Raw genomic sequence first — 27,698 nt, forward strand, 5'->3', positions numbered from 1 at the left:
AAGATAGACACAGAGGGAATTTAACCCTGTCTGTAGCCTGTTCTACAGACTCCTGGAGTTTTAACCTATCCCTCTGCAGCAGAGGTGTGTCACATTATATATCAGATATTACACAGGTGTTTGAAACCCAGAAGCAGATTTGTCATTTACATGGAAGGAAACAGAGGTTTCAGGTAAGTAATCAAACAAAATGGATCGAGAAAGCACAGAAGAGTGCCAGAAGTATACAGCCATGTATTTAGTAAAAGATTAATATCTATTATTATTATCATCTTTTATAAGGTGACACAAAGGATCTGTAGCACTGTACATAGGGGACATGCACAGTCTAATAATTTGAGTAGGTTGAATCCCTCTCAAGAGATGAGTAAACTAATGTATGTAATGTAAGTCCGCATTTGGAGTACCTTAGCAGATTCAAGACCAACCAGACCCGGATTACGACCCCATGGGCTATAATCAACATACTGGTTTGGCCCCCGCTTGCACTTTCCATTTGTTAAAAAACAAAACATAAAAATAGGTTAGGGTAATCTGGGCACTCAGTGTCCACTGGGCCCTAGGCGAGAGCCTAAGTTGCCTAATGGATGACCGGCTATGAGGCCAACTAATATATTTGCTGTAAAATATAGAATTAATCAGTAATTGTGCCCATTTTCACTATTGCAATAACAAAGTGAGTCTCCAGTTTATTGCTTTTTGGAGGAAAAAGGTCAGTGTTTGTTACTATAGTGTCTCGTGATTTTGAGGGATCACTGGTTACTTAGCACCTGAAGATCTACTGTGTAGAATATAAATTTTCCCTTCCAGTGCAGTACTGATGTAAACATGAACTACCATTTGGAATCTGTGCCTATGTTCATTTTTCACCTTAGCAGAGAAGGAGGAGTGTAACTTTAATGTAATAGTTTATTCTGTTCCGAGTGGACTAATGTCAGTTGACAATGAGAAAATTGTCCTTGCACCATAAGGTAGTTGACCATGTTACAGGAAATATTGCAGATGCTTGCAGAAATGTCTGAGCTCAGAAACGGCTCCAAGTTGTACTTCATTTGTATTAAAAGTAATAATAAAAGTTTTATATATATATTTATATATATATATATATATATATATATATATATATATATATATATATTTTAGAAAGTCATGGACCAGTATGTTGTTATTGAGTCCAATATTTAGCATTTATTTACCTTCACCTTTTTCATTTTTCCCATAGGATTATCATTCCAACTTTATATTTCTAATTATTTTCTGTTTGAGGCTGCTAGTGCAATAGTCATTTTGTTTTTGAGTTGTGTAAAGCACTTAAAATGGTTCCATCTACGAGTAGTAGAGTAAACCAATTATTGATGCTACAAATTTTACTTGCTGGATTTGTGTTCTGTGGAAACATATTGGTCTGGCCAACAGAAGGCAGTCACTGGTTAAATACCCAAATAATAATCGAAGAATTGATTAATAGAAACCACAATGTGACAGTGTTGATTTCTACAGGAGCCGCTTACATTAACCCAAATAATAAATTCTACTCAGAGAATTATGAGATCTATAAAGTTCCGTATGAGAAAAAGGATTTATTATCAACTATTGATGATTTTGTCAAGCTCTGGTTGTATGAAAAGCCAAACATGAACTTCTTTCAGTTTTACCAGCGTTTAAACCAACTGGTAACTCAAATAAATATGATGATCAAGGAAAACTGTAATTCTGTACTTAAAAGTCCAGACTTAATGGCAAAGCTGAAGTCCAACCAATACAATGTACTTTTGTCTGACCCTGTCACTATGTGTGGAGAACTTATAGCTGTGACCTTGGATATTCCTTTTATATATACTCTGAGATTTACACCTGCCTCAGCAGCAGAAAGACACTGTGGACAACTACCCTCAGTTCCCTCCTTCACCCCAGCATTTTTGTCTGAGCTGACTGACAAAATGTCCTTCTCTGAAAGGCAAAAGAATATTGTTTCTTATCTAGTCCAAGACTTCATCTTCTTCTCCCTCTGGGGTGAATGGGATTCATACTACAGTGACATTCTAGGTAAGATATATTTTATAAAATTAAATAGATGGTGTGGTCCTTATACAGATAAGTGTTGTACCTTCACTAAAACTGGTCTTTACCAAGGATGATGTGCAATAGGTCATGGCTTGTTTATTGAAAGTATAACAGTGTCAAATCTGGAAAAGGCAATATCTAGTTCTTTAGCCTCAGATCTACAATGCTTAATATTTCTCTCATTTGCTTAGTTTCATAGTAAATACCCAGTTTTCTTCATATCTATGCACAAATAAGAAAGGGTCAGTAGCAGTTATTTAACTGGAGTTGGCTGTCAGTTCTTATATATTTTTAAGAATTAAGTCTACAGTGATATTTTGCTTTATTCTACATCGCTGCAATAGTTGATCACTTATGGTCCTTAGGATGAAAGCACTACCTAACCAAAACAGCTAAGAACATATCCCAGTAAATATATAAGGATAGATTGCTGTGAATATTGTAAATGTATAATAATATCAATATTAATATTGGGCATAGTATTTCTTTACATCACACATTTTCCCAACTTGTTCCCCACCCAAAAAAATTAACCTGCATTTCTGTTGAACGACCAACTCGCCGCCAGAGTATAATCTCAAAAATAAATACAAAGCTTATTGCACATAGACACAAAAATAATGCAAATAAAAAACAAAATCAAGCTCAGTTGTATCAATCCTATTTATCAAAAGTAACAAATATGAATAAAAAATGTCATTTTAAAGAAGTCACCATAGGACACTGATATGCAAAAAATAAATATTAGGCAAGCATGATCTGTATTTCATAAAAAGATTGTTTTTGCAGTGCATACCGGTTTTGAATTGTCCATTAGATAATTACTGTCCCTTGTCCTGTGGGCTCAGTGGGCTAGTGAGTGAAACAGGTGTCATCTGTAATGCCGAAACCTTCAATTTTCCTCTTGCTTCATTAATGCTTAATACTCATAGCCTTTTCAGGAGTGACAGTTCATTTTGCTGCCCCAGAAACCCATCTATATGTAAGTTGGTGATTTTTTACTGCTAACAATAGTGTTGTTTGCTGCCCCATTTGTGACTCTGAGTTATACTGTTAAGTGTATGTACAGTATTAATTTTGGGATGGTGCACAAGCAATTATTTCTGTGTCCAGCAGGTCTGCAGTCCCCTCAAGGATATATGATTTGATTAAAAATCCGGTCCCTCAGACTGTTTTTTAAATCAATTAAAAATCCCCTAATTACTTCATATTGTTGCAGATCAGCACTTTGAAACGGCTCTGTACAAGAATCAGACCTACAATGTAAATCCTCTTAGTCACAAATTATTCAAATCATGGTACAGCTGTCTCCGGGCCTGTGCTGTGGTTTAGTATAACAAACCTACACTACATTGGAGTTAAGTCCTCGCTGATCTAAGTACCTGTGAGCTAACTATACGGGAAAGGTGGCTTCTATAGGTGAAGACCTCCGCCTATAAGTTCTGCAGGTTCGTTATCTGACCAGACAGCCTAACATGTTTGTTTTCTTTCAACTACCACTTTGACAATTTAATGCTATGGCTGAGGAGTTACCTAGATAAATTGAATTGTTTTTCCATTTATGTAAGAAGTAAAAAACCCTTAGGTTGTACCAGCCTGTTTTTATATTCCTCTGGTTCTAGAACATTTTTGTAGACAATTGTCCTTGTTTTGGCACAGAAAGAACATAGGCAACCCATCCACTTCTTGCTTTTATTAAATGATCTAGAACAATAATGGATATGATTTTAAAATGTCCTTCTAATAATCACTAAAGAAGGGACAATTATTTTTGAAGGAATGTTTAACTTGTTGTCTAGAGATTCATAAAATTTGTCCCAAACTTGAAGAAAGAAACTCTGTAATGTTCACAAATGATTATGGATATTCATAACTAAGTAAGGAGAAATTACTGCTAGGTGCTGTGAATTTAACGTAAACCTGACCTTGCTTTTGTGTAATGATTTGGTACTTAACCTTGCCTTCTGTGGTTGTCATTTACAAAGCTCACATGGGACCTCATTTAGAGTCAGACGCAAAGTCCGTTTTAGGCGCATCCAACAAAAAACACTATCATGCATATGCAGAAAGCACCAAATCCGCCTGCATTTTGGACACTTGCGCCTGAAACAGACTTTGCATCCGACTCTAAATGAGATCCATGATGCACACTGCAAAACTCCTTGGGGTAAATGTATCTATCGGCGGTTACTTAAAACCGCCAATTCTCTGTGTTTTGATGTCATTTTTTTTAAACTGTCTATAGGCCTGATTCATTAAGGAACTTAGGTAAGAAATTTCTTACTTAAAAAAACAGTATTTATCTTATGTGCAAAATAGAAAACTAGATTTTACCCCTTTCATTTTAACATGGTTTTGTCCAGGAAACTTAAGTAAGAAATGTCTTGTTCCTTAATGAATCAGGGCCAATGTTATTAAAGGCAAATAACATTGTACATTTTTAAAAAAATTAAGGTATTTAAAATTTAGTCAAATCAAAAATACCTGCCTATTGTTGTATTAACCCCTTTATAATAATACTCATTGTGATACTGACACAAATAATTGTTTGGAAAATGGTGCTTTCTATTGTTCACGTCACACTAGCACAACAGATTTTTGTCAGGATGAAACCAGACCACCCTCGCTTTAGCTAGACAAAGTTCACCTGCCTTACCACCGGCAAACTAGCTGGCCTTGGTCGACCTGCCCACAAGAACAAACAGTGTTATATCCAGTGTTTTATCATCCAACCAAGCACTACAAGCCAGTCACACAAAAAACAACAAACCAATTACATGTGATCAACCCATGTGCTTGTGTGCTACAAGAGAGACACAAAGGGAATTTAACCCTGTCTGTAGCCTGTTCTACAGACTTCTGAAGTTTTAACCTATCCCTCTGCAGCAAAGGTGTGTCACATTATATATCAGATATTACACAGGTGTTTGAAATCCAGAAGCAGATTTGTCAATTATACAGAAGGAATGAGAGGTTTCAGGTAAGTAATCATACAAAATGGATCGAGAAAGCACAGAAGAGTGCCAGAAGTATTCAGCCATGTATTTAGTAAAAGATTAATATCTATTATTACTATTATTATTATTATCATCTTTTATAAGGTGACACAAAGGATCTGTAGCACTGTACATAGGGGACATGCACAGTCTAATAATTTGAGTAGGTTGAATCCCTCTCAAGAGATGAGTAAACTAATGTATGTAATGTAAGTCCGCATTTGGAGTACCTTAGCAGATTCAAGACCAACCAGAGCCGGATTACGACCCCATGGGCTATAATCAACATACTGGTTTGGCCCCCCTTGCACTTTCCATTTGTTAAAAAACAAAACATAAAAATAGGTTAGGGTAATCTGGGCACTCAGTGTCCACTGGGCCCTAGGCGAGAGCCTAAGTTGCCTAATGGATGACCGGCTATGAGGCCAACTAATATATTTGCTGTAAAATATAGAATTAATCAGTAATTGTGCCCATTTTCACTATTGCAATAACAAAGTGAGTCTCCAGTTTATTGCTTTTTGGAGGAAAAAGGTCAGTGTTTGTTACTATAGTGTCTCGTGATTTTGAGGGATCACTGGTTACTTAGCACCTGAAGATCTACTGTGTAGAATATAAATTTTCCCTTCCAGTGCAGTACTGATGTAAACATGAACTACCATTTGGAATCTGTGCCTATGTTCATTTTTCACCTTAGCAGAGAAGGAGGAGTGTAACTTTAATGTAATAGTTCATTCTGTTCCGAATGGACTAATGTCAGTTGACAATGAGAAAATTGTCCTTGCACTGTAAGGTAGTTGACCATGTTACAGGAAATATTGCAGATGCTTGCAGAAATGTCTGAACTCAGAAACGGCTCCAAGTTGTACTTCATTTGTATTAAAAGTAATAATAAAAGTTTATATATATATATATTTATATATTTTAGAAAATCATGGACCAGTATGTTGTTATTGAGTCCAATATTTAGCGTTTATTTACCTTCACCTTTTTCATTTTTCCCATAGGATTATCATTCCAACTTTATATTTCTAATTATTTTCTGAAAAAATTACACATTTACTTTGAGGCTGCTAGTGCAATAATCATTTTGTTTTCGAGTTGTGCGAAGCACTTAAAATGGTCCCATCTACGAGTAGTAGAGTAAACCAATTATTGATGCTACAAATGTTACTTGCTGGATCTGTGTTCTGTGGAAACATATTGGTCTGGCCAACAGAAGGCAGTCACTGGTTAAATACCCAAATAATAATCGAAGAATTGATTAATAGAAACCACAATGTGACAGTGTTGATTTCTACAGGAGCCGCTTACATTAACCCAAATAATAAATTCTACTCAGAGAATTATGAGATCTATAAAGTTCCGTATGAGAAAAAGGATTTATTATCAATTATTGATGATTTTGTCAAGCTCTGGTTGTATGAAAAGCCAAACATGAACTTCTTACAGTTTTACCAGCGTTTAAACCAACTGGTAACTCAAATAAATATGATGATCAAGGAAAACTGTAATTCTGTACTTAAAAGTCCAGACTTAATGGCAAAGCTGAAGTCCAACCAATACAATGTACTTTTGTCTGACCCTGTCACTATGTGTGGAGAACTTATAGCTGTGACCTTGGATATTCCTTTTATATATACTCTGAGATTTACACCTGCCTCAGCAGCAGAAAGACACTGTGGACAACTACCCTCAGTTCCCTCCTTCACCCCAGCATTTTTGTCTGAGCTGACTGACAAAATGTCCTTCTCTGAAAGGCTAAAGAATATTGTGTCTTATCTAGTCCAAGACTTCATCTTCTTCTCCCTCTGGGGTGAATGGGATTCATACTACAGTGACATTCTAGGTAAGATATATTTTATAAAATTAAATAGATGGTGTGGTCCTTATACAGATAAGTGTTGTACCTTCACTAAAACTTGTCTTTACCAAGGATGATGTGCAATAGGTCATGGCTTGTTTATTGAAAGTATAACAGTGTCAAATCTGGAAAAGGCAATATGTACTTCCTTAGCCTCAGATCTGCAATGCTTAATATTCCTCTCATTTGCTTAGTTACATAGTAAATACCCAGTTTTCTTTATATCTATGCACAATGCTTCATTCTACATCGCTGCAATAGTTGATCACTTATGGCGCTTAGGATGAAAGCACTACCTAACCAAAACAGCTAAGAACATATCCCAGTAAATATATAAGGATAGATTGCTGTGAATATTGTAAATGTATAATAATATCAATATTAATATTGGGCATAGTATTTCTTTACATCACACATTTTCCCAACTTGTTCTCCACCCAAAAAAATTAACCTGCATTTCTGTTGAACGACCCACTCGCCGCCAGAGTATAATCTCAAAAATAAATGCAAAGCTTATTGCAAATAGACACAAAAATAATGCAAATAAAAAACAAAATCAAGCTCAGTTGTATCAATCCTATTTATCAAAAGTAACAAATATGATTAAAAAATGTCATTTTAAAGAAGTCACCATAGGACACTGATATGCAATAAATAAATATTAGGCAAGCATGATCTGTATTTCATTAAAATATTGTTTTTGCAGTGCATACCGGTTTTGAATTGTCCATTAGATAATTACTGTCCCTTGTCCTGTGGGCTCAGTGGGCTAGTGAGTGAAACAGGTGTCATATGTAATGTCAAAGCCTTCAGTTTTCCTCTTGCTTCATTGATGCTTAATACTTACAGCATTTTCAGGAATGACAACTCATTTTGCTGCCCCAGAAACCCATCTATATGTAAGTTGGTGATTTTTCACTGCTAACAATAGTGTTGTTTGCTGCCCCATTTGTGACTCTGAGTTATACTGTTAAGTGAATGCACAGTATTAATTTTAGGATGGTGCACAAGCAATTATTTCTGTGTCCGGCAGGTCTGCAGTCCCCTTAAGGATATATGATTTGATTTAAAGTCCGGTCCCTCAGACTGTTTTTCGAATCAATGACAAATCACTTAATTACTTCATATTGTTGCAGATCAGCACTTTGAAACGACTCTGTACAAGAATCAGAGCTCCAATGTAAATCCTCTTAGTCACAAATTATTCAAATCATGGTACAGTGATGATCTCATTGACAATTCAATGACTGTATTTACTTGTAAGGACTGCAAATGCTTCATGAACAATAAATCCTGTTTCAGTATTCTCGACAGATATTTTTGCCAGCTGTGTGATATTAAAAAGTAGTCGGTTGGGGGCAATGTAATACTTCCCAAAAATAATAATGAAAAATGTTGGAGATTATTGCCAATACTTATATTATTTATACAGACTCTGAAGGTTATTGCCAAAATGCTGCCTGGATTATATTTTCTTTAGAATTAATTATTTTTTTATGCCTGACTGCTGAGCCTCTGACCAGTCCTGGCATGCAGTCTAGACAGGCCGAGTGGTGATTAGTGGTCTAACATACTCTGCTGGCTAAGGTGCTCACATGGTGCCTATTATAATTGGACTCTGACGGACTCCAAGAGCCGGTTGGCAAGTAAAAATGGCCATGAGAAGTGCAAAATAGGTCTTGGGGAGAACCCTGCTGCTTGTTTGAGATCATACTTAGTCACCTACATTGCAGTATAATGTTGTGTGTGTGTGTGTGTAGATGGGGGGAGACTAATGGGGTATATCTGTGTTATGTGTATATGTAGTGTACGGCTCTGCGGACCCTTTGTGGCGCCTTATAAGTCTAAGATAATAATACTAATAATAATAATAATAATAATAATAATAATATGTAGAAATATTTTGGATATTTGTTTTGCTATTGTTGACTACATTTTCTTGTACCACTCACTCAGGGTGTTCACTGACCCTTTCTTAGCTTGAGTACTTTCCCAGGGTTGCTTTGCTTATGTTTACAACTTGCCACAGCTCAGATTATTATTTCACTGAAAGCTTTTCTTTGTGTATTGTGCAACTTGTGTAATTTAAGGAACAGGACTTATGTTGTGCAATAACATTGAATACACACATTAACTGTACTCAGATAACATGTGTTTAAACAGAGGTAATAATGATATGTTTAATACCCATACACTGATGAGAATTGTAAGCCCACTAGAGTACATCACGACAACATATTGAGAAGCAGATCATGAGAATTTTTCAGAATAATCTGTTCAATATATTTTTTTACAAAATATTAGTTTCATCTTAAATTTCTAAAGAAGATTAATGGCTTAGTCTTCCCCATGCTCAATGACCCTGTGTAAAAATGTTTACCATTATAACGCCATAGAGGAGGCTGTCTGCAGTCATGAAGGTATTGCAAGTTTGTGTTTTCTTATAGCACTATTATATTCACTGTATTTGCATGCTGATACCTTTGCTTATATCCATGGGACATATGTCAATACACTTGGCCAGAAGGTTTCATTTGCCACTTTTGAATTTTTGGAATAAACGTATGTTTTTTATTTTATATGAACATTACCTCTCACTAAGTTGTTGTTTTTTTATTTTCTTTTAATGAAGTGCTCATTGTACAATATTCAATGATTCTGGAAAGTAAAGGGTTAATGTGTCTGTCTTAACTTCAAGTGTCACTAAGGGAGTTCTTAATATGAAATGCATTGGATAATTTGCCCTACTCTGCTGGGCAGGCATATCTTCAGGAGTATGGTGTCCAAACTGCATGAAAATAGTGGTTAATGCCACTTACAAGTGGGAGTTTAAAGCTAGGACATAGCTACGTCTAGACAAGGACTGGGCCACATCACAATATATCTGATGAATTCGGGCGCACACAAAGCCTAAATACGGGAGTGAAATTCTGAGCGCAACTCATGCTCAGGCCCCTTATGTTTATAGAAAATTCTCATGTTGAAACTTAGAGACTGAGGGCCTGATGCAGAGGGAGACAGAATTTTTTTAGGAAGTTGTTCATAATAGCAATTTTGCTCATAAAATATAAAATAAACGTTTTTTGCACATGTTTGCAAGTTGGACGTAAGTGTCTGGGGCATATCTATTGCATCTGCTCAGTATTCAGGGATGTAACTAGGAATAAACAGGCCTTTGTCACGATCTGCATTAGGTTGCAATTCAGTATCTCCTTTCTAGATGCTGCACTGCCTTCATCTGATCCTGCCTGCAAGGGGTTAAACCTTCATCATTACTCCTGGACCCTAATTACCTGTGTCTGGCATTTATGAGACTGCCTTTCCCAGCAATCTGAGCCAGTTCATTAATTGCCGTTGCTGCAGGTTTCGCTGCTTCATCTGCTAAACTTGGTGATTCTGATATCCTGCCTCATCTGCTAAACCTGGTAATCTTGGTATCCTGCTTCATTTGCTAAACATGTCCGTTCTGCTACCTTGTGCTGCAATTCCCCCTTTGTGTTTAGGATTCTGCATTTATCCATTATACCTGCCATCATGAACCTGCTGCTTCTATCGACTATGCTTGCTGTTAACCATTGATTGCACCTATTTACTATCTGTGTGATCCGTGTTAAATAATAAAGACATTCAGTTTTCACTCCCACAACTCTCCGTAGTATTCATACTGGGAATCCTAACAGCCTTATAGCATCATACCAATGCTTTGTGAGGGGAGCTGTGAATAGACATGCACAGCAGTGAGTAGGCTAACGGTATACAGGTGCTTTACACAGCCAATTTTTTTAGCCTAGGCAACTATGTACTTATATTTGTGTTCCTGCTTTCAGGTTTCGACAAAGCAAAACAGTCATAAATCATAAATTTAGCTCTTATGCTGCCAGGTATCTGCAAGAAAAGTGTAAAATCCCCTAGGCTTATATTCATGGGTTCTCAAAGTACGTATATGCTGTTGACTTTAGAGGTCAGAGTCTCACTGGGCCCATTGTGTCTTGAGGTACCGTATGAGCTGCCTGGGCTGTTGGATGGATGGATGGATGGATGGATGGATGGATGGATAGATAGATAGATAGATAGATAGATAGATAGATAGATAGATAGATGAGAATATAGAAGTGTCTTTATGGAAAATTTTAAGTAATGGCCATGGACCTTGGGGCCGCCTTGGCCTGCAGAAACTCTATGAATTATTATACCGTGAGGTTATTATAAAACATATTAAACAATGCAAGGCTAGCTATGCACTATTTATTTGCATGCTTGTAAATCAGTATAATTATGGTGAGCCTTCCAAAGATCTTTATTTCTACAACGCTCATGCATGTGTTTAAATGCAAGAAAAGTAAAAAGTTGGATTGGCTTTTTCTTTTAACACATCTAAATGCCACTCTGACGAAATAATACACTAGAAATTATGTCTGGGATTCCAAAATGCTGAGGGAATGATAACTGGGTAAGTAAATGGCTGGTAAAGTAAATGTTCTATGTGTCAGAAAGCCCCTGTATTATACTCAAAATCTTCAATATTTCATCAAATAAAAGATGCCCATATTGCCATATTATTAAAGATGGGAGTATATTTACTAAATTGTGGGTTTGAAAAAGTGGAGATGTTGCCTATAGCAACCAATCATATTCTAGTTATCATGTATTTAGTACATTCTACAAAATAACAGCTAGAATCTGATTGGTTGCTATAGGCAACATCTCCACTTTTTCAAACCTGCAGTTTAGTAAAGCCTATGGTGTTAAAAAAGTGTCCATGTAGGCATCTGCCATGAAAAAGGTTTTGCCTAAAATGTGAAAAACTGCTAAAAATCAGTAATCTGATGGACTTCTGTTGGGCAGAGCATCTGGAATGGCAGTGTTTTAGCTTGGCTCCGTGTTGCTATCTGATATCCATTACCATTACCATCTGTGGCTGACTTCTCTGAGCTTAACAACTGCTGGGGAGTATGTAGCCTTATTTTGGATGCCATCTGTGTCACGGAGCTCACTTTAATCCCCGGAGTCCATCTCTAGTTAAAAGCCGTGTCAAGTTTTCCCGCCATTCTGCAGTGGAGCGAAACAGACCACTGACTGTTTGGATCATCGAGACTGCTCTCAGAGGAGTTTATCGGGATCCCAGTCCTATTGGCGAAGACACACCAGACACTCTAATTCATCAGTGAAACAGTTACCTTACCTGGGAGTTGAGCGTGTATGCTCCATCCAGTCTAGTTGATTGGGAGATGTGAAGGACCGCCGTCACTGTAGCGTGCAGTATAGTGACACTCTTCCTGCAGTGAGGATGCAGACTTTCACCGCTCACTGCTAATATTACAACGATTCACCTGCAGAGGAGACGTGACTGCCTGAAATCCAGCAAGTATACCTACTCTGCTACTCCCTCCCAGACTGGTAACCCAAAGCCATACTTCATATACATTTGCTGTGACTTACATTGTGGGACACATATGCTGATTAACAAAATCTATTTAAACAAGGGGCAATAGACTTTCCGATGAGGGATCTCTTTGGGTGATTACAGTGATAAAAGTCCCGTTACCAGCTTGAGACTAAGGGGCATATTTAAGAAAGCACGATAGTGCTTTTAACGGGTCATTAAGGTGCCTCCTGTCCTCCGCAAATTCATTAAGGGTGCATCGCAGCAGATATCATGGATATCTGCTGCTTTGCATTCCTCTTCGTTTTTGGGAGCAGTCACCATTCAACAGAATGGTGACTGCTCCTGGCCGCAATGTAACAAGTCCCGAAAAAACTTTTTTGTTCGGGAACTTGTCATGTTAATGTACGCCAGCTGAGGCTGACGTACATCATCGGAAAGAAAGAAATCTAATGCTGTCAGCTCTGCTCCGAAGAGCAGAGCTGGACAGCGCATGTGTGGAGGGATCACATGATCCCTCCCTGTCACTCAGCGCGCTCTCTCTGCAACTATCGTTGCAGAGACAGAGAGGGGATCTGTGTGCGCATGTACAGTTCTTGGAACTCGACATGCGCAATTGAAGAATGAAAAGAACGAGGAGAAGACCCGGAGACAGCGCTTCCGAAGAGGGGGGTAAGTATGATTTTTTACATCGCAGAAACAGCAGTTTTTCGGAACTGCTGTTTCTGTGCAGGGCTGTACATAAATGTGAGAAATAGTTCAATCCTTATCATTGCGATAAGGATTGAAAACTACTTTTCACTTTATGTGAATATTGATAAATGTGCCCCATACAACCTAATTATACACCCCTGTCAACATCTGTGTCCCAAATTGAGACCTACTTCCCCCCTTTGTTGTATTATCGGCAGTGGATAAGAATGCCTGCTCTAGGACCACAATAATATCCGGTCTGTATTGTGCGGTGTTTGGACCTATCTCAAGCAAGTAAGATATCTTTGGTTTCCCTTAGGTGAATACACTCTGCAAACTAAGTGGTGACTATTTGCTGTGCTAGTGCCGAGGCTGTGGTATATTGCTTGGTGCTTGGGGCTAGTAATTACAGTGGAAAACTGCACGCTCCACACTCAGCGGCTACCAGGTACGGTATTATCAGGAGAAGTAATAACAATACACCAGAACATCTTTATTAGGGAAAGCATGTGGAAATGGTAACTATGGGACCTCTCTGTACACATCATTATCACCATTTAGGACAGTCAATACCTTTTTACTGCCATACGTATTCCCGGCAAGTAAAACTCGTAGTAACACTTTTTGTTGGGTCTTATCTTCTCCCAAATGCCCCCCAAAAAAGATGTTTGTGTAGCTTTCAAAACTAAAGGAAAGGGCACCTGCGGTATCAACAGTTGATCAACATTTTTCTCTTTAACAACCCTTGCTTTATACAATAAATGCCCCTTAACAAAAAAATAAGGTACACCGTCTGCCGGACCGGCAGCTTTCACTACACCATTAACGTCAACAACGGATTTAAATGCATTATCTAAGATGTCTCTCTCAAAGACTAAGAAATAAGCCTCCACATCATCTGAGGAGGACATTTTCTGCAATGCAGACTCCCCAGACACAGCATGAACCTGCCTCGCTTGAGCCAGCTCTTTACACAAGAGCTTAGTATTTTCTACCTGGGCCACTCTCTGAGCATTTGGGCCAGCTGCTCCTGTTGTGTAGTGGTCACATTCACCTATGCCCTTAAAAGATCCTACATAACACTCTCCTGGCGTTTAGGAAAACAAAATGTTGCTTCCCCAAGCATAAATTAATATTTTCACTTAAATCACACTTGCATCCATCAAGCAATTTTATACATTTTCTTTGTGATTAACGTTTGCATTACTTACACATTTTCCACATTTGCAGAAAACATATTTGTAATAACCAGATTTTGCATTACTCACCACCCTGGGTTTGCTGGCTGGGTGGACAGCAGCAACTGGCTGTCCTTTGTAATCCCACAATGACACCACTTGTGATAAGCACAGCAAAGAGATGATGCTCACATAGTTCTGCTGAACCACTTTTGCTGCACTTTATTCAGAAATATCAGAATTGCAAAAATCAGCAAGAGGTGTAGTTCCAGCCAATCTATATAAAAAAGTGTTTACAATTTCCTGCGCCCCTGTCTCTGACTAAACATCCAGTCTCCTCACTAGTCACCAGCCATCTAGTTTGGCTTCGTTTGCCCCATCCACTACACAAAACCAGCTATTTATGCTTCCTCCCCAGCACTAACTAAATACTAAATGAAAATTAATTACACCAATGTCCTCCATCTGTAAACCTATGTTCTGTGCGCAGAGATGTATAAAGGACTAACCCTGTCTACAGCATGAGCCTGCAGGCTCCCAGGAAGACTATCAGTTTCTCTTTAAACACTACGTGGCACACAGCCCTTTTTGCCACAATATATATTTAAATAAATAAATAAATATATATATTTAAATATATTATATATCTATATATATTACACACAAAAGAAAACAGAGGGGAAAGGCGCCTATGGTGTAGTATTTTAAGGGAGTATAGTCCCAGAAACCAATGTGTGTATATAGGATATATGCGTACCAAATATATATTTCAAAGCATGCTCATCAATACAAGAAGCCTGGGTTACTTCACTTCTACCATGTAGATCCACTCCAGTCTTGTAGAAAGAAAAGAAAGCCAAATAGTGCAGTATTGTCAAACAAGTAGATCCAGTAAGAACCCAGCCACCTATAATTGTGCGTACCAAACAATGGGATAATGAACACTTATCTGTATAGTTGCTTTATGCGGCTGGGGCTCTCCCTTTCTCGATTCACTCCATCAATAGGTTTAGAACAGGAAAACAAAAATAAGAGGTCTCATATTGTCACGAATCCGAATGATCTTTAGTGGATCCCATGTACCTGCCAAAGGGTAGAGCTCATTCAGGGGTGCGGAGTCTAACGGGTAGGTGGTTTTCGCCAGTGACCCCTGCAAGAGGGTATGGATTTCGCTGCTCCTATCCCGCAGGTCGCGGTTCCCTGAATGAGTGTTGGCAGAGTAAATAGTGGAGCTTGATACAGCGGAATGGTGACGACCAGTGAGCGAGACACTGAAGGTAATGACAATAGGATCAGTCTCATAGGATTTCAGAGTAATGAAGGTATAGCAGAATGTAGCGATGGAGTGGCAAACTGTAAGTAGTAACTGGAAGCAACAGCAGGAGAGTCCCTGGTTCAGCGATAGTGCAAATGGAAGCAATGCCTAAATAGAATAGCTGAGATGTAGATGGCACGTCAGGACAACTGCAGATGGATACTGATACAGCGGCAGTGGAATCAGAGCAATAGTGGAGTAGAACTAGCTGATCCGTAGTTGGTAACTTAGAGCAACAGCGGGTGAATTACTGGTACAGCAACAGTTCCAATAAAAGTGATGGTGAAGTAGAACTAGCTGATCCGCAAGTGGTAACTCAGAGCAACGCCAGGTGAATTACTAGTACAGCAACAGTTCCAATAGAAGTGATGGTGAAGTAGAATTAGCTGATCCACAAGTGGTAATTCAGAGCAACAGCAGGTGAATTACTGGTACAGCAACAGTTCCAATAGAAGTGATGATGAAGTAGAACTAGCTGATCCGCAAGTGGTAACTCAGAGCAACAGCAGGTGAATTACTGATACAGCGGCAGTTCAAACAGAGGCAGTAATGGAGTAGAACTTAGCTGATCCGTAGAAGGGAACTTAAGCAACAGCAGGTGAATTACTGGTACAAGGCCAGTTCAAATATAGAAGCAGTAGTGGAGTAGAACTTAGCTGATCTGTAGATGGTGATTCAGAGCAACGGGTGAGTTACTGGTACAGCGGCAGTTCAAATTTAGTAGCAATAGTGGAGTAGAACTTAGCTGACCCATAGAAGGTGATTCGGAGCAGCAGCAGGTGAGTACAGGTGCAGCAAGCAGTTCTATTAGCGGTAGTGGCGGAGAGGAGTTCAGCAGATCCAGGACGTTCATACAAAGCAACAACAGGTGAGTCAGACCGAAGGAAGCCAGATCCTTGCTGAGAGTGAGTAACTAGAAGAACAGACATCGGACAGAAGGAAATGGGAGGTTTAAATAGTGCTACAAAATGCTAGAACCAATGGGAACAGGTAGGAGGTCATAAGAGAGAGTAATGGGTAGCACCTGTGCAGAACCAGAGACTAGATGGTGGATGTTGATCCGATAATGAAGTTAGTACAACCTGATTACCGCTTACAGGAGGAAGGTAACAACGTTGGTACCCGTCCGCTGGGCCGGCGTGTGACACATATATTGTAAGTGCAATCTTTATCTCCACTTCAGTGGGTTTAGATGTCATGAGGATTCTACAGGTGGTAAATCTGGATACAGATGTCTAGAAGAGAGTAACAGTCTGTACTACTTTACCTCGATGCGTTTCGTCTTAAAAAGACTTTATCAGGAGGATGTGTAGCCCATCTGCCTGTTTATATTATTTATAGAGATGGGCACCGCCATTTTGCATATGCGCACTGCGCAGCACTTACTGTGCATGCACGGCTCATGTATTGCCGCATATATCAATTCGGCAGCTTAAAAGTCTAATTTTAGGGCGGATACATTCCAAAAGGTACTGTTAACCATTGTGCATAAGATTTCCTCAACTATTTCTCTTTTTTTCTGCACAATATAAGTTCTTTTCTCCGGTGGCCATCTTTGTATGGTGCATAAGATAATATGGAGATTGGAAATCGGCCATTTTTAAAGTGGGAATGAATAACTAGATCCATATATAGTACTATAAGGCTGCCCTAGTGTGTAAAGGGGGCTAATTTATCTATAACAAAATGAGTAAGTAACACATTTTCATAAATATAACAATAATTGAGCATAAATTCAGAATTCATGAAGGAATGGGATCATATTTTACACAAATGCTCTATTAAACTGATGGAATTAAAAGTCCATGAGAAGAAAAAGTCAGGTATAGACTCTTTGACATTACATACTTCTGAGTATGTGGACATCTTTCTGAGAACATATGTAGTTAAATTGGAATCCTATCTCAACAATACAACCAGTGTATTGAATTTGTTTGAAAACTTTTTGTGGACCCCTAACTACACTTGGCTTACAATAGATGTACAATCGTTATATACAGCCATTGAACATGATAAGGAGATTTTAGACTGTTGATAATTTTTAGATCCGGATCCTCTCCTTTCCCCAGCACAAAGATTTTATATGTGAATTAATTCTTTTTATCCTCACCCACAATTATTTTAAATTTTTAGATACTTTTTTATCTCCAGCTATATGGTACAGCCATGGGGGTCAATATTCGCGCCTAGTTTCGCAAATCTTGTAATGGGAAGTTGGGAGCAGAAATGTATTTTAAACCCAAACCATTTCTCTAAACACATTAAAATGTATGAGAGGTATATAGATGATATATTGATAGTATGGGAAGGGGATGTGGATTAGATTAAAGAATGTCTATGTTACATTAGTTTCAATGATTACAATCTAAAAGTTGCAGCTAGCCATGATCATAATAGTATTGAATACCTGAACTTAGTCCTATCAGGGGCTAACAATAAGGTTGAAACCAGAAATGTTATCAAATCAGTTGACACCAATAGTTAACTTAATTATAGAAGTGGACACTTTAGGAGATGGAAAATTAACATCCCTTACTCGCAATTTTACAGAGTTTAGAGAAATTGTAGTACTGAATCTCAGTGCAAAGAACAAGTATCTATGTATGCTCAACGTTTCCGAAATAGAGGTTATCCCGATAAATTGTCATCGGACGCTATAATGAAGATTGAAGGGGTCAACAGATCAGACCTATTGAAATATAAAGAAAAAATATAGTGTTCTTTTATCACCAACTATAACTGTTGTGAACATAGAATCAGGTCCACAATCACCAAATATTGGGAGATTCTAAAAATGGATCCTATATTAGTTAATATTATACCTGATAAACTAGATATTGTTTTTAGAAAGAATATAGCATCTTACCCAAAATATATAGTAACACCAACAAAACATTTCTTGATTTTAATGGTTTTATTAAATGTAATCACTGAAATATCTGCAAATACGTAAGTCCAAATAAAAAGTTTTTTTTATAATTTTGAAGTATAATATTAAACAATATATGAACTGTCAAACATTCTCAGTAATTTATCTACTAGAATATTCGTGTGGGTTCAAATATGTGGTGAAAACTAAAAGACCTCTGAAACTGAGAATACAGGATGATGAAGAGTATATAAATAATCTATTATTTTATATATGAACATAACATATGAACAGATTCAGCCACAATTGAATTAGCACACTGATTGGGAACAAACCATCCTTCCCCCACTGGGAAACATGATACTTGATAATCAGGTTTTTGGAGCAGTTGGCCAGTAATTAGCATATGAATGCTGTGATTGGTATCTGTAAAAGGTAGTATCCGCCCACAAGAGGGGATTACACTGGATTCAAGGGAAAAGTTCTGTCTCTTCATGCTTGCTCCCCAGACTGAAGACATGCTGCCTTTTGCTCCTAGGTGAGCATGCAGGGAAGTGAAAAACCTCATGGGCTAAAAAGGCCCTGATTAGTAGGAAGGATGGAGTTTGAATGGAATGAAAGGTGAATGAGTGAGTGAGTGAGTCTGAATACATAAATGTTACCTGATAATGAATGGTCATTTGTTGTAAGTGATATGAAAGTTTGAAAACAGATGGTAAATGTGATTGGAAAGATTTTGGTTTGGAATGGACAGTGTTACATAAATGCATGCCTTGTTGAGATAGATTGTTGGTTTAAATGAAAGCATTTATGCTATACATAGTTCTGTGGTTCAGTGTTGGTTTCATGACTTGCAATAATGTTGCAATGCTGTGACTCCTGTAGTGCTGTACAATTCTTGGAATTCCTGTTGTGTTTGGGATAGATTGTTGAGATAAATGGAGGCGTTTGTGTTATACATGGTTCTGTGTTGGTTAAGTTTTGGTCATGGAAGCATTGGTGTTATACATAGTCTTATGTGATTCTGTGTTGGTTTAATGCTGTAATGGAGTTCTCGAATGGAAATAGTTTGCTTTATGCAGTTTAATGTAAATGCATAGAAAGTGATAAATATAACGTTTTGTTGGACAGTTGGTTTAAAGTAGAGATGAGTGCACTCGGATTTATGAAATCCGAGCCCACCCGAACGTTGCCGATCCGAGTCGGATCCGAGACAGATCCGGGTATTGGCGCCAAATTCAAATCTGAAACTGAGGCTCTGACTCATAATCCCGTTGTCGGATCTCGCGATACTCGGATCCTATAAATTTCCCGCTAGTCGCCGCCATCTTCACTCGGGCATTGATCAGGGTAGAGGGTGGGTGTGTTAGGTGATCCTCTGTCCTGCTATATCTCGTGCTGTTCAGTTCTGTTCAGTTCAGTTCAGTGCTGTGCTGTGCTGTGCTCAGTCCAGTGGTGCTGTGTCCTGTGCTCTGTCCTTCTGAGGTCAGTGGTGCTGCTGGGTCCTGTGCTGTGTCCTGTTCAGTCCAGTGGTGCTGTGTCCTGTGCTCTGTGCTTCTAAGGGCATAGTTATTTCCCCAATATTCCCAAGTGTTTAAAAAAATAAAAAAAAGTTATTTAAAAAAATACAAAAAACTAATTTAATTTTTTTTTAATTACAACAAAATTTGCACAACCAATCCTGCAGTATAAGCCCATTGGTACTGCAATATTACCAAGTTCACACATTCAGCAGTAAAAGTCCAGTGGTACTGCAATATTACAAAGTTCACACATTCTGCAGTATCAGTCCAGTGGTGCTGTGTCCTGTGCTCTGTCCTGCTGAGTTCAGTAGTGCTGCTGGGTCCTGTGCTGTGTCCTGTTCAGTCCAGTGGTGCTGTGTCCTGTGCTCTGTGCTTCTAAGGGCATAGTTATTTCCCCATTATTCCCAAGTTTTTAAAAAATAAAAAAAAAGTAATAATAAAAATTAAAATACAAAATTTTAAAAAAAAATAATTATAATCAAATTTGCAAAACCAATCCAGCAGTATAAGTCCATTGGTAGTGCAATATTACCAAGTTCACACATTCTGCAGTATCTTGTGTTACATATAATGGAGACCAAAAATTTGGAGGATAAAGTAGGGAAAGATCAAGACCCACTTCCTCCTAATGCTGAAGCTGCTGCACTAGTCATGACATAGACGATGAAATGCCATCAACGTCGTCTTCCAAGCCCGATGCCCAATCTCGTAGTACCGGGCATGTAAAATCCAAAAAGCCCAAGTTAAGAAAAAGTAGCAAAAAGAGAAACTTAAAATCATCTGAGGAGAAACGTAAAGTTGCCAATATGCCATTTACGACACGGAGTGGCAAGAAACGGCTTAGGCCCTGGCCCGTGTTCATGACTAGTGGTTCAGCTTCACCCACGGATCTTAGCCCTCCTCCTCCTCCCCCCCTACAAAAAATTGAAGAGAGTTATGCTGTCAGCAACAAAACAGCAAACAACTCTGCCTTCTAAAGAGAAATTATCACAAATCCCCAAGGCGAGTCCAAGGGTGTTGGTGGTTGTCAAGCCTGACCTTCCCATCACTGTACGGGAAGAGGTGGCTCGGGAGGAGCCTATTGATGATGTAGCTGGCGCTGTGGAGGAACTTGATGATGAGGATGGTGATGTGGTTATTGTAAATGAGGCACCAGGGGGGGAAACAGCTGATGTCCATGGGATGAAAAAGCCCATCGTCATGCCTGGTCAGAAGACCAAAAAATGCACCTCTTTGGTCTGGAGTTATTTTTATCCAAATCCAGACACCCAATGTGTGGCCATATGTAGCTTATGTAAAGCTCAAATAAACAGGGGTAAGGATCTTGCCCACCTAGCAACATCCTCCCTTATACGTCACCTGAATAGCCTTCATAGTTCAGTGGTTAGTTCTGGAACTGGGGCTAGGACCCTCATCGGTACAGGGACACCTAAATCCCATGGTCCAGTTGGATACACACCAGCAAGACCCTCCTCATCAACTTCCTCCACAATCTCCATCAGATTCAGTCCTGCAGCCCAAGTCAGCAGCCAGACTGAGTCCTCCTCAATACGGGATTCATCCGAGGAATCCTGCAGCAGTACGCCTGCTACTGCCACTGCTGCTGTTGCTGCAGTTAGTCGGTCATCTTCCCAGAGGGGAAGTCGTAAGACCGCTAAGTCTTTCACAAAACAATTGACCGCCCATCAGTCGTTTGCCATGACCACAAAATACGATAGAAGTCACCCTATTGCAAAGCGTATAACTGCGGCTGTAACTGCAATGTTGGTGTTAGACGTGCGCCCGGTGTCCGCCATCAGTGGAGTGGGATTTAGAGGGTTGATGAAGGTATTGTATCCCCGGTACCAAATCCCGTTGAGATTCCACTTCACTAGGCAGGCGATACCAAAAATGTACAGAGAAGTACGATCAAGTGTCCTCAGTGCTCTAAAAAATGCGGTTGTACCCACTGTCCACTTAACCACGGACATAAGGACAAGTGGTTCTGGGCAAACGAAGGACTATATGACTGTGACAGCCCACTGGGTAGATGCATCCCCTTCCGCAGCAACAGCAACAGCTGCATCAGTAGCAGCATCTACAAAATGGCTGCTCGTGCAAAGGCAGGCAACATTGTGTATTACAGGCTTTAATAAGAGGCACAACGCTGACAACATATTAGAGAAACTGAGGGAAATTATCTCCCAGTGGCTTACCCCACTTAGACTCTCATGGGGATTTGTGGTGTCAGACAATGCCAGTAACATTGTGCGGGCATTAAATATGGACAATTTCCAGCACGTCCCATGTTTTGCCCACACCATTAATTTGGTGGTGCAGCATTACCTCAAGAGTGACAGGGGTGTGCAGGAGATGCTTGCGGTGGCGCGCAAAATTGCTGGACACTTTCGGCATTCAGCCAGTGCCTACCGCAGACTAGAGGCACATCAAAAAAGCATGAACCTGCCCTGCCATCACCTAAAACAAGAGGTTGTGACGCGCTGGAACTCCACCCTCTATATGCTGCAGAGGATGGAGGAGCAGCAAAAGGCCATTCAGGCCTACACAGCCACCTACGACATAGGCAAAGGAGTGGGGATGCGCCTCAGTCAAGCGCAGTGGAGACTGATTTCCGTGTTGTGCAAGGTTCTCCAGCCATTTGAACTTGCCACACGAGAAGTCAGTTCCGACACTGCCAGCTTAAATCAGGTCATTCCCCTGATCAGGCTGTTGCAGAAGCAGCTGGAGAAAGTGAGGGAGGAGCTGGTAAGCCATTGCGATTACACCAAGCATGTAGCTCTTGTGGATGTAGCCCTTCGTACGCTTTGCCAGGATCCGAGGGTGGTCACTCTTTTAAAGTCAGAGGAATACATTCTGGCCACCGTGCTCGATCCTCGGTTTAAAGCGTATGTTGTGTCTCTGTTTCCGGCGGACACAAGTCTACAGCGGTGCAAAGACCTGCTGGTCAGGAGATTGTCCTCTGAAGAGGACCGTGACATGCCAACAGCTCCACCCTCATTTTCTTCCACATCTATGGCTGCGAGGAAAAAGCTCAGTTTTCCTAAAAGAGGCGCTGGCGGGGATGCTGATAACATCTGGTCCGGACTGAAGGACCTGCCAACCATTGCAGACATGTCTACTGTTGCTGCATTGGATGCTGTCACAATAGAAAAAATTGTGGATGATTACTTTGCTGACACCATCCAAGTAGACATGTCAGACAGTCCATATTGTTACTGGCAGGAAAAAAAGGCAGTTTTGAAGCCCCTGTACAAACTGGCTCTATTTTACCTGAGTTGTCCCCCCTCCAGTGTGTACTCGGAAAGAGTTTTTAGTGCAGCGGGGAACCTGGTCAGTGAACGGAGAAGGAGGTTGCTTCCTCATAACGTTGAAAAAATAATGTTTATAAAAATGAATAATCAATTCCTCAATGTAGTACAGCACTGCCCTCCAGATAGTACAGAGGGACCTGTGGTTGTGGAGTCCAGCGGGGAGGCATTGATAATGTGTGATGAGGAGGAAGTACACACTGTAGGGGGAGAGGAATCAGAGGTTGAGGATGAGGACGACATCTTGCCTCAGTAGAGCCTGTTTAGTCTGTACAGGGAGAGATAAATAGCTTTTTTGGTGTGGGGGCCCAAACAAACCAATCATTTCAGCCAAAGTTGTTTGGTAGGCCCTGTCGCTGAAATGATTGGTTTGTTAAAGTGTGCATGTCCTATTTCAACAACATAGGGGTGGGTGTGAGGGCCCAAGGACAATTCCATCTTGGAACTTTTTTTTTTGCATTATATGACCAAACAACAGTCGTTTGCCATGTTCAAAAAGTAAAACCAAATTTAAACAAATTCAAGAAATTAAACCAAAAGTAAAATGCCCTGTCATAATTTAAAACAAGAGGTATTCACGTGCTCTAAAACTACTGTATTGTTGTTTATATTTTATAAACACTACACTTGAAAGCTTGAGTCTTTCAATGAAAAAGTAACTCTCCATTGCACGAATATTTGCAACAGGGACAATTTTAGGGTTAAGAAAGTCAACTAATAACACTTCGACGCTGTCTGTCTTTATAAACACTACACTTGGAAGTTGGAGGAGGTATTGTGGCCCCGGCACCAAATTTACTACCAGGGCCACTCCACTGTGCAGTCCATATTTTGGTGTATCAGATATTAAACAACGGTGACAGTTGATGCCCAATTTTTTAATTATATTGTTGGCGCTGTAAAAAATTGTGTTTCGGGCACACCACACTACGCAGTCCATACCCTTTTTTGGTGGAATTCTGACCCGTGGAGGGTTTTTTAATTATATTGTGGCCTCGGTACCAAATTGTGTACCGGGGCCTCCACACTACGCAGTCAAGAAAGATAGATGCGTATCATAGATAAAGTACATTCAGTGTTGTGGGGCAAATTGAAAAATATTCAAAATGCACTGACATTATCAAAAACAAGAGGTTTTCACACGCTGAAACTCCAACATGTATATGATGGAGAGGATGGAGGAGCAGCCGTATGTGCAGTGTAATGCAGACCTGTTGAAGGTTTTTTATATATTTTATTGTGGTGGCCAGTGGCCAGTCCTCTACGCAGTCCAGATACTATTTTTGTGTGTAATTCAGAGCTGTTGAAGGTTTTCTATATATTTTTTATTGTGGTGCCCAGTGCCAACTACTCTACGCAGTCCAGATACTATTTTTGGGTGTAATTCAGACCTGTTGAAGGTTTTCTATATATTATATTGTGGTGGCCAGTGGCCAGTCCTCTACGCAGTCCAGATACTATTTTTGGGTGTAATGCAGACCTGTTGAAGGTTTTCTATATATTATATTGTGGTAGCCAGTGGCCAGTCCTCTACGCAGTCCAGATACTATTTTTGGGTGTAATTCAGACCTGTTGAAGGTTTTCTATATATTATATTGTGGTGGCCAGTGGCCAGTCCTCTACGCAGTCCAGATACTATTTTTGGGTGTAATTCAGACCTGTTGAAGGTTTTCTATATATTATATTGTGGCGGCCAGTGGCCAGTCCTCTACGCAGCCCAGATACTATTTTTGGGTGTAATGCAGACCTGTTGAAGGTTTTCTATATATTATATTGTGGTGGCCAGTGGCCAGTCCTCTACGCAGTCCAGATACTATTTTTGGGTGTAATTCAGACCTGTTGAAGGTTTTCTATATATTATATTGTGGTGGCCAGTGGCCAGTCCTCTACGCAGTCCAGATACTATTTTTGGGTGTAATGCAGACCTGTTGAAGGTTTTCTATATATTATATTGTGGTGGCCAGTGGCCAGTCCTCTACGCAGTCCAGATACTATTTTTGGGTGTAATTCAGACCAGTTGATGGGTTTTTAATTATATTGTGGGGAACACTCCTCTACGCAGTCCAGAAAGATACCTCGTTGCAACGTTTTGTACTAAAAAAAATAAAAATATTGTGAGGTGTTAGGTGTTCAGAATAGCCTTTAAATTAGTAGAAATTATTGTTATTGAATGTTATTGAGGTTAATAAAAGCGTAGGAGTGAAAATAAGCCCAAAAAATTGATTTTTACACTTTTTAGTTTTTTTTCAAAAAAAATCAGAATCCAAAACCTTAAATCCGAACCAAAACCTTTCGGCAGGTGTTTTGTGAAACAAATCCGAACCCAAAACATCGAGAAAATCCGGATCCAAAACACAAAACACGAGACCTCAAAAGTCGCCGATGCACATCCCTAGTTTAAAGGATAGTTTGTGGATCTGAATCTCTGAGGTAGTGGTTGAAATACCATATGTTAAAAATGGCCGTTGGACTTTGAGTGAGATGTGTGCATGCGTGTCAGTGTGGATCCCCCCCCCCTCCCCCTTCACATACACGATACATTCAGCCTAGCAAAATAGGTATAGCTTAAAACATACACACACACACACACACACACACACACACTTATATATTTATAGAACAGGAAATTAATGATGTATGGCATTAAAATCTATACTTTGTGTAAAATATTGTTACGCTGTTAATTGTTCTATAATATAATACAACACACTTTAAATGAAGTTATATCTTGCTGTGGTTATTCTTGAAGCCTGTCGATTAAAAGGAATTTAAGAATGATGTTTCTTGGGTTAATTTAGAAATACCTTTGCGAGGAGTTGGTTGACGGTAATAGTCATATATATAACAGTATTAAATGGTCATACATACATTTGCCAGAATATTAAGGAGATTAAAACCCCATAATCAAGGAGTAAAAATCCTTTAACACAGGAACATGTTTGGAATATTAACAATGAAGCGGTAAGCCACTCTAAAGGTTTTTAGTCATGTGTCTCCATCTATACATATAATTTTTATGACTATGATTATATTATTTGTTCTTTATCTTTTGAAAAATGACATGGTCTTTTAGTATATTCCCTATGTTGCCATATTAACTTATGAGAGATGGCTCAGGGATTGTAGTTAATAACTATTACTATATTTTATATTTCTTATTTTATCTTTTTGTATTACTGATTCTAAATTTATTTATATTCTTTGAAAAGCTGAGTAGACTCTAGGATTTTAATATATATTGGTGTTATGAAAGCAGTTTGATTTATTTTTGTTACTAATTACCAGTAATTATATAATTTATGCTCAATTATTGTTATATTTATGAAAATGTGGTATTTACTCATATTGTTATAGATGAATTAGCCCCCTGTACACACTAGTGCAGCCTTACAGTACTATATATTGATCTAGCTATTCTTTCCCACTTTAAAAATGACCGATTCCCAATCTCCATATTATCCTATGCCCCATACAATGATGGCCACCGGTGAAAAGAACTTATATTGTGCAGAAAAAAAGAGAACTCTTATGCACAATGGTTAACAATACCTTTTGGAATATATCTGCCCTAAAATTAGACTTTGAAGCTTACAAATAGATATATGCGGCAATACATGAGCCGTACATGCGCAGTAAGTTCTGCTCAGTGCGCATGCGCAAAATGGTGGCGCCCATCGCTATAAATAAACGAACAGGCAGACATGTTGAGGTAAAGTAGTACAGACTGGTTGGTACTCTCTTCTTGGCATTTGTATCCAGATTTACCACCTGTAGGATCCTCATGACATCTAAACCCACTGAAGTGGAGATAAGGATTGCAATTGCATTACAGATAAGCTCTGTTTTATATTTGTATTGTGAGTGTGTATTTTACTTTGTTAATAAATTTGGGCTGTATTTGAACATACTACACTATATGGGACCTCTTATTTTTGTTTTCCTGTTCTAAACCTGTTGATGGAGAGTATCGAGCAAGGTAGAGCTCCAGCTGCATAAAGCAACTATACAGATAAGCATTCATTATCCTATCTTTTGGTACGCATAATTATAGGTGGCTGACTTCTTACTGGATCTACTTGTTTGACAATACTGCACTATTTGGTTTTCTTTTCTTTCTATGAGCATACAAGACTGGAGTGGATCTACATGGTATAAGTGAAGTAACCCAGGCTTCTTGTATTGATGATCACACTTTGAAATATATATTTGGCACGCATATATACACGCCTTGGTTTCTGGGACTATACTCCCTTAAAATACTACACCATAGGCGTCTTTCTCCTCTGTTTGTTTTGCAGATTTTAATATCGGCTTTACCACCCGAAGTTTGAAGGGTAGCTGCCATTTTGCATGAAGGAGGTGTTCTGGTGTGAATGAACATTGAACTATTATCCACACAATTGTGATTTAAACGCCATATTTATTGACATTATATATATATATGTCATATATATATGTGTTATAACACCGGACACTAAAGGCTATCTTCCAGCACCAACCGGTGG

At 39.1% G+C, this 27,698-nt stretch overlaps 1 protein-coding gene across 1 annotated transcript; it reads left to right on the forward strand.

Moving 5' to 3' along the window:
- On the forward strand, window positions 1-27,568 carry LOC142106597 (UDP-glucuronosyltransferase 2A1-like). The gene is made up of 4 exons (XM_075189605.1): window positions 1-173; window positions 1,223-2,046; window positions 6,280-6,909; window positions 27,492-27,568. The coding sequence occupies exons 2-4, from the start codon at window positions 1,317-1,319 to the stop codon at window positions 27,545-27,547; spliced, it is 1,416 nt and encodes a 471-aa protein (XP_075045706.1). The 5' UTR covers window positions 1-173; window positions 1,223-1,316; the 3' UTR covers window positions 27,548-27,568.
- Window positions 27,569-27,698: the final 130 nt, after the last annotated feature.

The sequence above is a fragment of the Mixophyes fleayi genome, chromosome 1, assembly GCF_038048845.1.
Source record: "Mixophyes fleayi isolate aMixFle1 chromosome 1, aMixFle1.hap1, whole genome shotgun sequence".
NCBI lineage: Eukaryota > Metazoa > Chordata > Amphibia > Anura > Limnodynastidae > Mixophyes > Mixophyes fleayi.

Excerpts from the sequence above, each read along its gene's own strand:
- LOC142106597 (XM_075189605.1), top strand. The coding sequence starts at position 1,317 with ATGGTTCCATCTACGAGTAGTAGAGTAAACCAATTATTGATGCTACAA. Across the intron at positions 2,047-6,279 it reads ATACTACAGTGACATTCTAG|AAGGCAGTCACTGGTTAAAT; the intron begins GTAAGATATATT and ends TCTGGCCAACAG. Across the intron at positions 6,910-27,491 it reads ATACTACAGTGACATTCTAG|ATTTTAATATCGGCTTTACC; the intron begins GTAAGATATATT and ends TTTGTTTTGCAG.